This window comes from Rhinolophus ferrumequinum, chromosome 15, assembly GCF_004115265.2.
Source record: "Rhinolophus ferrumequinum isolate MPI-CBG mRhiFer1 chromosome 15, mRhiFer1_v1.p, whole genome shotgun sequence".
NCBI lineage: Eukaryota > Metazoa > Chordata > Mammalia > Chiroptera > Rhinolophidae > Rhinolophus > Rhinolophus ferrumequinum.
This window is the reverse complement of record NC_046298.1, coordinates 40719303-40735483: the sequence shown is the minus strand read 5'-3', so window position 1 is coordinate 40735483 and position 16181 is coordinate 40719303. Positions and strand designations below refer to the sequence as shown.

At 53.6% G+C, this 16181-nt stretch overlaps 2 protein-coding genes across 2 annotated transcripts; both read right to left on the bottom strand.

Annotated features, from left to right (window-relative positions):
- Positions 1-2831: 2831 nt before the first annotated feature.
- Positions 2832-4146, bottom strand: LOC117035509 (interferon-inducible GTPase 5-like). The gene is given in 2 exon segments (XM_033129413.1): positions 2832-3203; positions 3205-4146. Coding segments are annotated over 2 exon segments (813 nt in total). The 5' UTR covers positions 3807-4146; the 3' UTR covers positions 2832-2992.
- Positions 4147-7038: 2892 nt separating this feature from the next.
- IRGC (immunity related GTPase cinema) lies at positions 7039-8697 on the bottom strand. Its single transcript, XM_033129399.1, has one exon. The coding sequence runs from the start codon at positions 8458-8460 to the stop codon at positions 7081-7083; it is 1380 nt and encodes a 459-aa protein (XP_032985290.1). The 5' UTR covers positions 8461-8697; the 3' UTR covers positions 7039-7080.
- Positions 8698-16181: the final 7484 nt, after the last annotated feature.

Here is a 16181-nt window from a genome sequence, read left to right as displayed (position 1 = left end):
TCTGGAGCTGCTCTTCTCTCCCCGGCATGCTCTCCTGGAAGCAGGGCAAGTTTGGGTCCCAGCCCCTGCGGGCAGTTATCCTTGACTACCAATTGGGGCCTGAATGAACTTCCATGGGGACCCATTCAGTATCGGCCATAGAGGTGTCGGGAGCAGATGAATGCCAGTCTGTGCTGAGGAGGAAGCCCCTAGAAAGGGGTGTTCTATTCCTGGGGTGACATCAAGCCCCACATCTCTGTGATGGAAAATATAGTGCCCTTCAGCTAAATGCAGGGACTCCCCTTGTGTGGTCTGCTCTCACGTGAAGACAGTGCCTGCCTGTGGTGAAATGCCTAACTGCAATAATGCCTAATTTAATACGTGGTTAAAACCAGGCCGTGTCCCAGGTTAAGTACAGTTGGTTAAACGTAGTACTTCCCCTTGGCTGATCCCCTTGGTTCAAATACTCGGATCTGACCCTGACCCATAGCGCGTGATGCCGACTGTTGGTTAAGTGGTGGCTTCCTTCCCCTAGAAACCTACTCTGGCTTAAAAAATGGTCCTTACCTTTTATTTAAATCCAAAACCTACCCTTAGTTAAATACACCATACAGTTCAATTAGTGCCCTCTCTCATCTGCTCAGTTAAATATGGCAGAATCTTAGCGTTTCCCAAAGCATGTCTCCAGATTGGTCTGGCCACCCCACCCTTATCCCAAATGAGTCCTGACTGTCAAAAGGTGCCACCCCCCCTTCAGTAAAGCAGTGGTTCCAGTCCATCCGGCTGAGTCACGTCTGTCCACCACCCCCCATGCCACCTGTTTGTCTTCCTGGCCTTCCCTGACCTCAGGTGGACCCACAGAGTCCTGATGTCCTGTCGTGGGAATCCAGGGGCTGTCAAGAAAAAAGCACAACTGAAGGGGTGAGGGCACTGAGGGCGGCATCAGGCCAGGTGGTCTGGCCAGAAGGGGGGCTTCTGCAGATCTAAAGAGAGGGCTAAAGTCTGGGAGGTACGAGACCCAGGGCAGGCTCTGGCCCTGCCACTCGCTGAGACCTTAGGAACCTCTCTTAGTGATTCTCAGGGCCCTTCAGAGCTGTGACAGCCACATTCCTCTTACAGAAACGCTTCTGAATGCTTTGCACCATTGCCTGCCCCAACCTGTGCAGACGCCCTAACTGCCCTCCAGCTAGACAGCTGAGCTCTTTCCTGCCCTGTCAAACTTAACCTGTCCCATGCCCCATCCCCTCCACCTGCTTCCCAGGGGGACTGCTGGTTGACTGCTGGGGGTGGGGGTGGGGGTCACCAGAGTAGAGAAGGTGGGGGCAGTTACCAGAGAGCGCATAAGACCCAGGGCACAAAAGCACGAGACAGCACACGGCTCAGTCCAGGAGTCAGACCTTGAGTGTCTTCCCATCCCCACACCCAGCCTGGAGACCAGTGGAGCCTGTGTCCTCCCAGCCCTTTGCTGCCGTCTCCGGCTGGCCTAAGCTGGGCTGGGATTATTGACTGGGACTCTCTAGGAGCTCGTAGTCAGAGTTGTCAAGGAAGACCTGGGCCAGCACGCTCTGGGCATCCTTGATGGCCACGTCCAGGGATGAGCGGAGCACTTGATAGACGGCGGCGAAGGAGATGCCACAGGTGGCCAGGGCGCCCAGGACGGGCACATTAAGGAGCTCCTGGGTGAAAGCGTAGGCATTCCTGGAGGCCTGGCCCAGCAGGTCCACCACCAGCGCCTTGGTCACGTTGGTCATCGGGCCCTGTACTGCCCCCAGGATTTTGTGCAGGGGCTGGCCTGTCTGCGCCGCCAGCTTGACGAGGGAGTCCTGGTCAAGGCCGAAGCTGTGGCGGTAGCCTTCCATGGAGTGGATAAGCCTGTAGAGGTCGCACGCCACATCCTGTACTCCCGGCACAGGACTGGGGTTGATGCCACAGGCCACGGTGGCCACCAGCCAGATGTGCTGCCGCAGCGAGTCCGCCTTCTTGTCCAGGATGGGCCTCGAAATACTGGGCAGGGCCGCCAGCAGCATGTGCCGCTTGTGGCTCTCTACTTCCTTCACCATCGACTCCTCCAGCAGGCAGAAGTCGTACTTGCCCAGCTCAAACATGGAGAGCAGGTAGACCGTGGGGTCCTTCAGGCCCTCCGCTGCAGGAGACAAGAGCACCGTTCAAATGGTCTCCACACCAGAGCAGCTCAGGTGTCCTGACAGCTGCCTGGGCTCAAGCACTTCCGCTGAGTCTGCACAGCACATGGCTTAAGAGGGTCAGCCCCGGAGCTGCCCAAGTTCAGGTACAAGCCTTCCTACTTACCACCTGCGTAGCCTTGGGCAAGTTACCTAACTTCTCTGGCCTGTAAAATAGGGTGATCATTATACCTACCTCCTAGGGATGTGGTGGCAGTGAACTGAGTTCGTGAAAATGGTGCCCGGCCTGTGGTGAGCCCTCTAAGTGTTAGGTGCCATCAGCGACAGGTGCCAGCATCTGCACGGGCACAGAGCATTTGCACTGCTCTAACTTGATACATATATAAGCCAATACAATGCAAGTGTCAGGTCTCTGTCACCTGTGACCGAGAAGTGCCAACTCTCAGCAAATGGCAGCTTGTAGTGTAAGACCTGACTTTTGGCTTTCCTTTTTGCAAGTGCCTGACTTAAGCTTTGACAGCGCGGCACCCTTTTCAAAGAGGCATCTGCTTCGAGGAAGGCTGTCTCAAGGACACACAGGACCAGGTAAAGAGCCAGCTGCCTTCCCTCACCAAGGCTCCTTTGTTTTAGAGAACTTGGTTGATTTCAATATCTGACCATTGGGCAACTTGTTTGGTTTTCCTATGCTTGTAAGTTTCTACTCTGATGTTTTAAATTCACCAATAAAGAGTGAGCCAGTGGAACCCTAAGCCCCACCCTCGATCTCAATAAAAGCATCACCCCAGGCCTGTGCTCTCTCTCACCCAGGTGTGCTGCCTCATTTCCAGGTCCTGTGAGTAATAGACCGGTATCTTTTCAAAGTCTGCTGGTGGTTATCGCTGAGGGCATCCTGCCATCATAGTAAGAACCTGGAGGCCTAGTCCAGCCACAAGGCTGAGTGTTAATGGCTGGCAGCAGCACACAACACAGCTGGAAGCATTTCCCTGTGAGGCCTCCTTCAGTTGCAGTATGACCTTAGGTGACCCCTTGTCCCACTCTGGACCTCCGCTGGAAGATGAAGGGGAAAGAGCGGGCAATCCTCCAGGGTCCACCCACCCCAGACCCCAGAGCCTGCACCTCACCCTCCAGCCGCTGCCGACAGTCGTCTCGGATCTGGCTGAGCACCCCCTCCTCAGAGAAGGTGCTGGGGCGGCGGCGGCGTGAGGCGGCCATGTCCACGTCCACCTTGGAGCGAGTGAAGTAGAAGCGCTTGCCCTCCTGGAGGATCCCGCGGGCCAGCCGGGCTAGGTTGGCAGTGACGCTCTCGGAGCTGACGATGATGAGGAAGTCGAAACGGCCCAGCAGCACCCGCTGGAGGTATTTGTCAGCCTGGAAGGTGGGTGTGCCTATGCCCGGCAGGTCCCAGAGGATGACGTTGGGGTACTTGGGGTGCGGGAACGGCATGGGGTCCCTGCTCATTTCCACCACTCCCGTGCAAGCCGAGTCGGGGTCCTCATCTCCCAGCCCCCGGATGGCATTGACAAAGGTTGACTTGCCTGCGCCTATCCCCCCGGTAATGCCAATGTCCAGCCGGACATTCTCTAGCGAGTGAAGTGTGGCCTGCAGCTTGGCGGCCACGGCTGGCAGGTTCCCCGCCTCACAGGCCTCCTTCAGGCTAAGGTCTGACTGGGAGATGTTGCTTGCCATGGGCTGCCTGATCCCCGGTGCTGCGTCTTCAGGGCTTGATGACCTTTGACAAGACAGGTAAGGGAGTGTTTTTACTGAGTTTCTCTGTCTTCTCTATGGCCCTCAGCAGGCCCGAGGCATTTGAGGCATCACTCGTAATAGTACGAGAGGCTAACAATACGCCAGGCCCAGGGCTCAATGGCTTTATTTTAGTTAACACTCATCACTGCCAGGTGCTCCCTCTGGAGTATCTCATAAAATCCTCCACTGCCAGAGAAGGAAATCGCTCCCCTTACTCTCCACATTTGGCAGTGAGAGAATAAATGCCTGGAGTCCCAAGGCCTCCAGCTAGCGCATGGGGGTTGGGAATGGAGCTGAGGTCTTCTGATCCTAGAATTCCAGCTCTTAAATAACTTGGAGGGCATTTACCATGTTCCAGGCACTGCAACCATCAACGTAGGGCATTGATTAAGAGCTGGAACCCTCCTCATCGCCGACAGTAGTTACTTTGACGTTTACTCTGAGCCAGCCACTGTTCTAACCACAGGCATAATTTCATTAAGTCCTCATTTCACAGAGTAGGAAGCTGAGGCTCTGGGGGGTAAAAGTCACTTGCCAGATGTCTTACAGCCCGCACCACAGCCAGCACATGGACCAGAGCCTCCTCTGATCCTTTTGCAATGCAACCCTTCCCTCCCCCAGGTCCTTGCACAATTCAGCACCCACTATGTGCCAGGACGTCTCTGGGTGCTACAGTTCCAATGTCAGGAAAAGAGACCCAAAGGGTCTGATGCATTTGTGGAAACGTCGCCCACCCTCGCTGCCTGGCTTCTGAGGACCCGTGTCTGCTGAGGAACCACAGTGCCCACCCAGGCCAGCCCCGTCCTGCCCTGGAGCCCCGGGGCCGTCACTGGTATGAGGGGCGGGGCCTGCCAGAGCTGACATCTGGGAATGTATGACTGCGTCTAGTCCCTGCCATGCCAGGGACTTGCCTGGTGACACTGGGCAATTCATGTCCCTCCTGCAGCTTTTCTTTCCCCCATCTGTGAGGGATGGGGGGTGTCAGCTTCTTCACCTGTCACATGGAGAAATGACTCCTCAGAGCCCTCTCAGCTCTGCTGTTTTAGGAAGACTTGGGGTCTTACTGTTGACGAGGTTCAGGCGAGGACCAGCTTGGGAAGGGCTTGGAATATCAGGCTGAGATTGATCTTTATCTGTGGGTAGCCGTGGAAGAGGGTTGAGCAGGGGAGGGGCAGGTCCACTGTGGATATTAGAATGAACCCTCTGTGGCCTCGTGGGGAATGAGACGAGATGAGGCAAGGTGCCGGGGCAGGAACTGTGTGGAGAAGGTGAGGCCTGAGCTTGAATAGCAGATAAGGTCAAGACGGAGGACAGAGAATCTCCGGAGAGATGGAGGAAGAAGGGACAGGACATGGCAACCAGTCAAAGACAAAAGTAACCCATTCTGCCTCTTAGGCCCAGTGCGGTGAGAGCACGTGTTTTTCACACCCAACCTTCCCCTCCCAGCCACTCAGGACAAGTCCTGTGTTTAGGATGATGCCTCAGTGCCCACATGTATAGGGACGTGGGTTGTGATTTGAGAATGGTTTTGGAAGGGACCATCTGTCTTTTGCATTGGGGGGCCTGAGATTTCCCTACCGTGATCCCCAGCACCCCTTTTGGTGCAGAAAGGCCTGTGTGAACCCCAAATGGTCCTGGCAGAGCCAGTGAATGGGGAGGCCTCGGGGAAGAGAGGAATCTTTTTGCAAAGCAGAGAGCTCTTCAGCCAATAGACTCAGCACCCTCTTCAATCGCCAGGTGAAAATGGATCCTGAGTCTGGAACTGTTTCCTAGGGTCGGGTAATTTGAGGCCCCTGGATGGGGCAAGAACCCTCAGCAGATCCTGGGACATGCAAGTATTTGTGAGCACCTGGGGGTGAGGCACCTGCACCACTGTCCCCGATTTGCCAGCGGCCCACCCACCACCTCCAGAGCCTTCTGTGCATTCCTGGGAACACCCCCTTCTTCTCCACACCTACGTCAGACCCTTCTCTGACGCTTGTTCAAGCCCACAGAAGCCCTTGGGGCAACCCATCATGTGCATACTCCCCAATCTGGTAGTTCTTGAATTTTTTTAAACACGCAGGACCTTAGACTTAGCCAATGAACTTGGTTTCACTGAGCCGCCTGGGCCAGACACAGATACCCTCGCCTAGTGTGTTGCATGTTCCCTCTGTCACTTGCAGCCACGTGCAGCTTTCAGATCCCAACAGGGTGGCCTTTACTCTCAGACCCAGAGCCTTTCAGCACAATCCATTTTCATGCGCCCACATTTGTGTACGTGTGCGTGCACACACACACACACACACGCGGAGACAGACAGGTAACGCCAGTCTCAGCAAACGACTATGAACCTTACATCCATAGCATCAAAATCACGGGGACTTACCAGGATTCCCCCCAATCAGACACACCAGCAAGCTCATCACCACACATTCACATGCAGACACGCCCTCCATCTTTCTGAAACCACCCATTCTAGGTGGTGGACTTGGCCCTCTGCCCCCTCTGTCCTTTGATACCCAGAGAAACTGCCCACCCGCTCCCTCACCACCGTCTCACTCTGTCTTCCAGAGGCTCCACACGGAGGCCAGCCCAGGGGCCATGTGGCCTCCCCCGTCCCTGCCACCCAGCCCCACCTTCACTCACAGGCAGCAGGGCTGGCCCAGGATGCCCTGTCTTCCCGCATTTAACCCCGTTGCTATAGGCACCATTGTGCTGCTCCTGGGCACTGATTGGCTGCCCCTCCCCCCTTCAGAGGAGGCCTTTGGGAAACTGGGGTTCTCAGAAAGGGATATGACAATTGCAACTAAAATAAATCCCCACCCACTCAACCACCCACACAGGTTGACAGTGGTTCCTTTCTTGGATTTAGGCTGGACTACCCTGTCAATGCACAAATGCCCCTTGGCCACTTAGGGACCAGGGAGAGAGCTACCACCAAAGAGTACTTGGCCCACCATCTATACCTTGATCTTTGCTCCCTCCGGGGTCAATTCCTATCCCAGTTCAGTGTATCCTTCTTTGACTCGGGCCCACCTGCCTCCCCTGCACACGCCCTTCCCCCAGCTCCACCAAGATGGCATGCCTTTGTCACTCTCTCAGACCTCTCCACACCCCACCCCTCAGCCACTGCAACTCTCATTTTCACCACATTGACCTTTTTGTTTGTTTGGATGGTTGGCTTTGTTAAAGCTTGGTTTGTGGGTGAGGCAGCGGGGTGAAGGTTGTACTTTTATTTCTCTTCCAAGTCACGCTTCTTCCAGCTGTCGAGAATGTACTTGAGTAGGAGGCCAACCTTTTGGCGGGTCGTGAGTGGGGCTTTCTCGCCACCTCCCTCCCCGGACCCCCACGTTTCCACGCCATTGTCACCAGCTGCCTCCAAGCTGGCCTCAGTCTGAGGCTCATCCTCCAGGGCCTTGATGCGGACCCGCTGGGCGTCTTCGGCCAACTCATTGAGGCAGCCCTGGAGCATGGTGTAGACGGTGCCGAAGCTGATGCCACCAGCTACCAGTGTACCAAACACAGGGATGCCCCTCTCAAAAGCCCGGGCCACCCGCATGGCGCCATCGGATGACTGTGAGTAGAGCCTCAGGACAGTCTCAGGTGAGAACTCGTTGGCCAGCGGGGAGCGGATGACCGAGCGCAGGTCACCTGCCTGTTTGCCCACCTGCTCGGCCAGCTTGGCCAGCGAGTCGTCATCCAGGCCAAAGCTGCGGTGGTAGCCACGCAGCGAGCGAAGGAGCAGAGCATCGTCATAGGCGGCCGCCAGCCCTGGCACAGGCAGGGCCTGGATGACGCCCGACACCAGGGCCGTCTTGAGCACTTGCTCCTGGAGCATGTCTTTCTTCTTCTGCAGGGCTTCCAGCGAGATATCGGGCAGCGACAGCAGGCCGGCATGGCGCTGGTGGGCAGGCAGGTCATGCTCCCAGGTGGACATGAGCAGCGGGAAGTCATAGCGGGTCGGTGAGAGGTTGGACACGAGGAAGACGCGGGGGTCTGTCACCCCGACCGCCCGTAGCCTCTCGGCACAGTGGTCACGGATCTCCTGCAGGACGGTGGCTTCAGTGAAGCCCGAGGGCCGCTGGGTACGCGTGGCCGCCAGGTCCTCATCCACCTTGGTGCGCACAAAGTAGAACTTTTTGCCCTGGCGCAGGATCTCAGAGGCCAGGCGGGTCTCCACGGCCCCGCAGCGGCGGGGGGACACCAGCAGGAAGAAGTCATACCGGCTGAAGTCCACTTCCTTCAAGTACTTGTCAGCAGGGCAGCCCAGACACCCAGCTCCGGGCAGGTCCCACAGGGTCACATCAGGAAACTGCGGGTGAGGGTAGGATGCGGGGTGCATAGTGGTCTCGATGACTCCAGTGAGAGCCGCGCCGGGGTCCTCGGCCCCCAGGCCACGAAGGGCGTTGATGAGGGACGACTTGCCAGCGCCCGACTCGCCTGTGACACCCACCTCCAGGTGGGTGCTCTCTGAGGATGCCAGCAGCTCCCGGAGGCGAGAGGCAGCCTGGGGGATGTCCCCTGACTCAAATGCGGTGCGCAGGGCCTCCAGCTCCTCTTTGGCCATGAGGATGGTGGTCTCCTCCTCCCCCGTCAACTTCGAAGTAGCCATGGTGACCAGCGGTTCAGAGGGCACTGGGGATGGGAGAGTCACAGGATAGACGCGTGGTCCTCCCCGTGTCTGGGGGGGGGTAAAAGGGAGCCAGTTACGCCTCCTGGGCTTTGCAGGGGGCAGGGAGGGAGACACACCAAGAATTGAAGGCAGTCCCTCTGGAACCCCACAGCTCTCTCCTTCTCAAACACCCAGGGCACACTTTGAGTTAGGAGGCTATGGAGTCTGGCAGGCCCCGGTTCCCATCGCATCCCTGCCACTAACTTGCTGTGTGACCTGAGACAAAATGAGGCACCTCTCTGAGCCTGTTTGCTCAGGTCATCGTGTCTGACCTGCCTCCTGAGGTGCTAAGGAGTTTTCGGGATAATCTAGGAATGGGACGGTTTGATGGGCATCTTGTGACCCATGCAGCCACATGCAGCCCTTGCACTTAGAAGGCCCAGTTCTTGGCTTAATGCTCATCTGCTGACACTGATTGAAATTCTTAATATTTGAACCAGGGGCCCTGAATTTTTCTTGTATACTGGGGCCGCCAATTATGCAGCCAGGCCCGCCAAGGAAATGGCGTAAGCCCAGCTCCTGGACCCAATCAAGGATAGTGGCTATGCCCCTGCCACCCGTTACTGGGAGCAGTGTGAAATGAAGGGGAAGGAGACCCTACCCTGGGACCAAGCTTGGCTCGGCCACACACTCGCTGAGTGATTGGGGCAAGTTACTTAACTCTGCCTCACTTTTCTCACCTGCAAGATGAGGATAACTACAGTAATAGCAAAACACCTTCTAGGGTTGTTGAGAATTAAATGAGTTAATACATATAAAGCACTTAAAATAGTGCCTGGCACAGGGCAAGTGGTTGTGTTAGCAGCAGCACCACTATTACGAATATTAGCAGCACCATGATGAAGCCGTGTGACTTTGAGCAAGTCCCTGCCCTCTCTGAGCCTCGGCTGCATCATGGAAGAGAACCCTGCCCGCCTCACAGGGCTGCTGGGACATTTGTGAGCCCCATCTGTCTATCCCTGAGCCAACTTTGAGGGTATTTTGGGTTCAGCTGGTGGAAGAAACCAAGAATGGGGGTGTTCCCAGACACTGGGAGTCCTCCTCCTTCAACACCCAGTGCTGCCGTGGCTGGCCTTGCCAGGCCAAGTCCCCTGCCCACCCTCACACCCCCCGAAGCCCGTCATAGGGTCTGTCCGCAGATCCTGCCCTCCTCACCTTGGAGCTTTCTGGGCCCTCCCTCTTCCCAGTCCCACACTCTTCTGGTCCCTCGCCTCTGAAATATACTTCCTCACTGACTAAGACTCTTCAGAGAATCTTGAGAGACAACCACATTTGGGCTCACTGTCCCGGTCAGAAGGAGAGGGACTGAGGCTCAGTCCAGACTCATGATGTCTCTGTTCAGAGCCTCCACCAGGACTCAAAACCGAGTCCCTGGCTCCTTCGCCCTCTGAAGAGCTGCTCTACCTTCAGCCGCATGACTTTGCCTTCCCCTTGTCTCCTTGGCTGTCCCTGTCCCACCTCCACCGCCCAACCCCACAGAAATTTGTCCGTACTACATTGTTCCTGCCTGGTCTGATCCCCGTCCCTAGTGCGGCCATGCCCCCATGCTGTGCCCCCTCCCTCCTGTGCCCTGTCCCTCACCCATCTCAGGGTATGGAGACTGAGTACCTGGGACAGGTCCCAACAGCAAGTGGCAGGCAGGTCAGTGGCCCTGGGGTGGAATTGGGGCCAAAGGAGCTGAGATTGGGAGTGGAAGCCCCGCCCACAGTACCCAGCTGGAGAGCCCCGCCCTGGGGACTCACCTTCCCTGCAGACTCTCCCTCTCCCTTCACACTCTCCCCACCGTGGGGTCTCCTCTCCTGTTAGCCCAAGGTCAGACCCCGTTGCTAAGACCCATTATAACAGCAAGCAGAAGCTTATTGGTCAGCCAGTCCCAGTGCAATAATGTGACAGTGATGTCAGGGGGCGGGGTCCCACAGTGGGTAGGGACCCCACCCCCCAGCTGCTCACGGAGCCACCACTCAGTCCCACTGGGCCCTCAGTCCCCCACAAGAGACCTAGAGAGAGACCTTTCTAACACCAAGACTTGTTCAAAACCCGTCCATGTTCCCCACCACGCCCAGGACAAAGTCCCAGCGTCTCAGGGCCTGGCCACGCTTACCACCCGCCCTTCATTCTCTTCCATCCACGGACCCCAAACAAGTCTTTCCCTTCTCTGCAACATCTACTCGCCTACCCACCTGTGCTGAGGGTGGTCACTTAGTTTAGCCAATGAGGGTGGGCTGAGAGGAAACGCTGGGGATCAGCCAATGTGGTCACTGCCAGCTCGACCCTGCCTGGCTCTGCCAAGGACTCAGGGCCTGTGGTGGCAACAGGGCAGCACCCACACCTCGATGCAGCATCTACTATCCAGGTTGCCTGACTCTGGCCTCCTCCTTCCCAGGAGTTTTAACATCCTCTCCTCCCCAGCCAATCCTCCAAACAAATCCCAGCTCCGGTGCTGACTCTTCGACTCTTGGTGACGCCTTTCTCCATTCTGCTCTCTCCCTCCTCTGCTTCCTCCTCTGCTTCCTTGTGACCATTTAAAATGGCAACCATGTGATAAAGAGGGAGATGGAAGTAGGGAGAGGTGTGGATGAGAAAAGGAGGAGGCAAATGCCCCCCCAAGAAATGGGGGAGTTAGGGTGGGGAAAGAGACTCCCCAAGATAAAAACAGAGGGAGAAACAGGCAGGAAGACACAAAGGACAAGAGACCATGTCAGAAAGAACCAGAAAGAGCATCAGAAGCACAGTTACAGAGAGAATGGCAAGACACAGAGTCTGAGAGATGGGGATCAATGTGTGTGCGCGGGGTGGGGAGGAGTGACATGATACATGCAGAGAAGGAGCTGAAGGTCTAGAGGTCTAGACTCAGGACCCCTCGCCCACCGGGGACACCCCTCTACCCGCAAGTCCAGCCTCTGCCTCTGCAGCTCCCAAGCCGCCCCTCGGCCCTCCAGTCCTTTGTGGCTGTCTCCACCCCGCCTCCCCTCCTGGCCCCCTCTCTGCCCAGGCCAGTTGCCCCAAGGTCTCTCCATTCCATTTCCTGAGATGGAGCCAGATGGCCCTGCTATTCCTTCCCAGGATTTTCCTAAATCCAAAGTTCGCTTCAGCAAAGGAATCTCTGAAAACAACTGAGGAGCTAGAGGCCTAGAAAGAGGATAGACCAGCCCAAGGCCACACCAAGAGTTGGGGAAGCATGGTCTTCTGTGACCGCATAGCTCAAAATTCTTAAACCACAGGCAAGAGAGAAATGCAAACCAGCAGCCACACACTTTCATTCACACCCTCACTGACTGACACAAATGTACAGGAACCGGGAGATTAAAAAATATTCTCAGACATTTCCAGACACCAAACACACAGACCAAGACTCTTCCCCCAAATCCACAGACATGCACACCTGGCCCAAGAGGGAAGACCCTCACATACAGAGTCACTACAGAAAAGCATAAGTCAAACATACACCTCGCACACCGCACACATTCAGGCACAGACAGACTTACAGACCAGAAGAGACACAATTACATGCAGACAACACACACAGACTGTGTCCCCTGAAACCCAGTGCATTTATACATGACCGTCTTTCATTCTGCTCCGGTTCCTGATCCCATGTGCCCAGCCAAGAGCCAGGGTCCCAGAAGTACATCAGATCCTGCCCTGGGGGGCTCCAGGTCTGAGGAAAGGGAGATGGTGGCCCCAGGGTGACAGCTGCAGGGCACCTGCACAAATGCATCTGATGCAGGCTGGCATGCTGCCAGGGGCACTTTTCCCAGCTCCTAGTGCTCCAGCCCTAGAGAGGCTGCACATTTGCCAGTCTGTCAAACCTCCTCTGCCCTCTTCATTCATAGAACATTCAGCACCTTTCTAGGCCACATCCTGGGCTGGGTGCTGGGAACAAAGCAATGACCAAGACAGCCCCGGGCTCTGATCCCGCAGGACTCAGAATCCAGTGGGGGAGTCAGACCCATCCCTAGACAGTAATGACTCAGAGTGGGCAGGACAGGGGTGGGGGACCCCAAAGGACCATGGGAGCACAAAGGGGGCACATGACCCTGCCTGGGGCTCAGGGAGGGCTTCTTGGAGGAGGGGGCAGCTGAGCTGAGATCTGAGTAGGAGTGAGCCTCACATCCCGCTAGGGAGTTGCCTCCTAAGCCAGGGGTCCAGCCCATGCAAAGACCCTGAGTTGAGAGAAAGCTCTCGTTTGCCCAATAATTTACTCCATTATTTGGTCGTTCTACAAATAGTTGTTTAGACTTGAGGTGTGAGTCCCATTTGTCCCTGCTCTTACAGACCTCGTGGGCTGGTGGGACATCTAGATTGATCAGCGACAGAGGCAGTGTTCACTTACTGTGCGTCCACCATGAGCCAGGTGCTTTGTGAGCCCCTCAGATGGATGGAGTGACTCGTTTAACCGGGACAAAATTCTGCTCTCCCACGTGTCATCCTAAGGCAGACATAAAACCCAGGAGCTGGGACTGGAATGGAGAGGAATGAGACAAATGAGACAAATTTATTTACCCATTTCTTCCACAGATTCTCCATATAATCAAATCAGAAGCACCACTTGTCAGATGCATCGTTTTCTGTCCCACTAATACAGGAAAACAACGCTGCCAATAAAACTATGACACGCTATTTCCTTATCGCTTAAATTTTTTTATTCCCATTTTCTGAAAGAGCTCTTCGTAGAGTTAACTTAGAGGCCACAAATTATCATATATCACTCGTATGTGTGTCTCTAACTAGGGAGATAAATTAGCTAAGCTTTTCCTGAAACCACACAGTCTGACTGTGGAGTCACTTCTGCCTCCGAGCCGTGGACGTGCATGCTTTCCCACACCACTCATCCTTTGTGCCATGGGGAGTAACCATGATGCTATTAAAAGCAGCTCCATTATCACATCCAGGTAGTGACAGTTTCATCACGACTGCTGGGCTGACAATAATTGTAAGGCACCATCAACTGTGACTTCCTGATTTCAGCATTGCTAAAATGTGGGAAAGTGCATCTTAGAATGAGTGAAGGTGTTTCCTGAGTGTCCACACTGTGTCTGCCAGGCTGGGAATACAGCAAGGATGGAGACAGCCTTTTCTGTGCCAAGGGCCTGTTGGTTAATGTTCATGAGCTGGCAGTGGCCAAGACCGCCCCAGCCATGCCCTTATAGGACTCAGAGTCCAGTGGAAGACACAGACTCATCCCCTGACAGTGATGACCCACGGTGGGTTGGGTAGGGATGGAGTTGCCCAGAGGGGTGCAAGAGCCAAGGGGGTGCCTGACCCAGCCAGACCTCAGGGAGCGGGGAGGTGGAGTCAGCAAAGGCTTTATAGAGCAAGTTCATTCATTCAACACACACTTTCTGAACACCTGCTCTGTGCCAGGCCCTGTGTTGGCTGAGGCTAGGGAGGTCTGACAACTTCAGGAACTTGTTGCAACGATGTTGCTAACTTTTTTTTTTTAATCAGAAGGATCATTCTTTATGAATTTGTACCAACTGGAGAGTTAACCAAGTTTCTATTTGGAAGCGCTGAAAAGGCTGTGTGAAAAAGTTAGACGACCTGAACTTTTCGCCAACAAGTCATGGCTCTTGCATCACAACAATGCACCAGCTCACACAGCACTGTCTGTGAGGGAGTTTTTAGCCAGTAAACAAATAACTGTGTTGGAACACCCGCCCCACTTTCCTGATCTGGCCCCCAATAACTTCTTTCTTTACCTGAAGATAAAGGAAATACTGAAAGGAAAACATTTTGATGACATTCAGGACATCAAGGGTAATATGACAACAGCTCTGATGGCCATTCCAGAAAAACAGTTCCAACATTACTTTGAAGGGTGGAGTAGGCGCTGGCGTCGATGCATATCTTACCAAACGGAATACTTCAAAGGTTCCTGTAGTGATACTCAGCAATGAGGTATCACCTAGGTATGTTCATACCTGAATAGGTATGATACTCAGCAATGAGGTATGTTCTCTAGGATGAGTTCGTGAGCTTAATTGTCCGACCTCATAGACATATAACTGGGACCAAGACAGCCCTGGTCCTCTGCCTCCTCTTTCGCTTGCGCACTCCTGATCTTCCTTTCCTCCCTGTCCTTTTCTCTGTGACCATTAATGATCCTAAAGCACTTCCCTAGCAATATCTACACAGTATGTCTTTCACCTTCTCTCTGTTCTCCATAATCCTGGGGAAACCTGAAGTTAGTGTCCAGGATTCAATCATTCACTCACTGAAATACGGATTCTGTGCTGTGGTCAGTTCTAGGCACAGACGCAGATGGCACTTGCCCTCATAGTGCTTATATTTTTTGAAAGATAAAAATAAGATAGTGTCAAGTAGTGATAAGAAAAAGTAAAACAAGAAAGCAAGGGTAAGGGATGGGGTGGGGGTTGGTTGCCTATAACTCTGTAGGCACAGGCCACTCTTCCCATTAAAAGGGGGAGTCTATATCCTCTCCCCTGGAGTATGAGCTGACCCTGTGACGTGCTTTGGTCAGCAGAAGGTAGCACAAGTGACATTCTGGGACTTCCAAGCCCAGGCCTTAAGAGGTTTGATTTCTCCTTCTCAGAGCCCCAAGCTACCATGTAGAAGTCCCATTACCCTGCTGGAGAAAACCCATGGAGAGACAGAGGCCATCTAGAACATTCCAGTCTCAGCGAGTCCAGCTGAATGCAGCCACAAGAGTGACCTCAGTTGACACCACCTGGGAGTAGAAGAACCATCCAGCTGAATCCAACCAACCCACAGACTTGTGAGAATAGTAAGTCATTGTTTTAGGTCACTAAATAGCCAAATGATTTGGGGGAGGAAGTGTACTATTTTATAGAGTGTTCTGGGAAGGTCTATCTGAGAAAGTGACATTCTATTTGAGCAGAGATCTGAATGAAGTAAGGAAATAAGCCATGTGGACAACAGGGGGGAAAGCATTCTAGGCAGAGGGCATGGAAGTGCAAAGGTCCTGAGGCAGAACCAAGTCTGATATATACGGGGGGGATCGTGGTGACTGGTGTGGCTGGGGGAGAGTGACGAGGGAGTGAGTTTTAGGAGGATTTATATACCTGTCACCTGGGAGGGAATCAAAGGCCTTTCGGGGAGAATCATGAGAGTGAGTCAGGAATGAGGCGAGGATTCCCTCTTCATTCAGTGATCCAGTTTGGTCAGAATGATGGCCAGGACTAGAGCCAACAAGTGAGACACTGGCCTTGGGGACAAAATTTAAGAGGATGCCAAAAAACTCCATTATCAACACAAATGATAGTTTAATGCAATATTTTTTAAATAAAAATTAATGTAAAAATCCATGCTATATTAATGAACAAAATATTGAAAATTTAAATAAAGACCAAATGTCTGCCGAGCCATGTTGATACCTGAAGAAAAAGGCAAATAATAATAAATTTGAATAATAAATTCTGTTCTGATATAAATGAAATATTTTAACTCAAACTAATATGAGTTTTAATATACCCTTTTGATAATTTCTCAATTTTTTTCCAACTACTTTAGTGTTCTGGGGAAAAAATAGGCATTAAAAGTATATATATGTATATAAATATATATATATTAAAATATATATATATATTGTTAATGCCTATTAAAATATATATATATATATATAATATATATGTACTTCCTTCAGTTTCCTGAAGGAATTAGGCACAGGGGGTGGGCTGGGG

What these genes read in the sequence shown, in the direction of transcription:
- IRGC (XM_033129399.1), bottom strand. Translation starts at nt 8,460, where the DNA reads ATGGCTACTTCGAAGTTGACGGGGGAGGAGGAGACCACCATCCTCATG.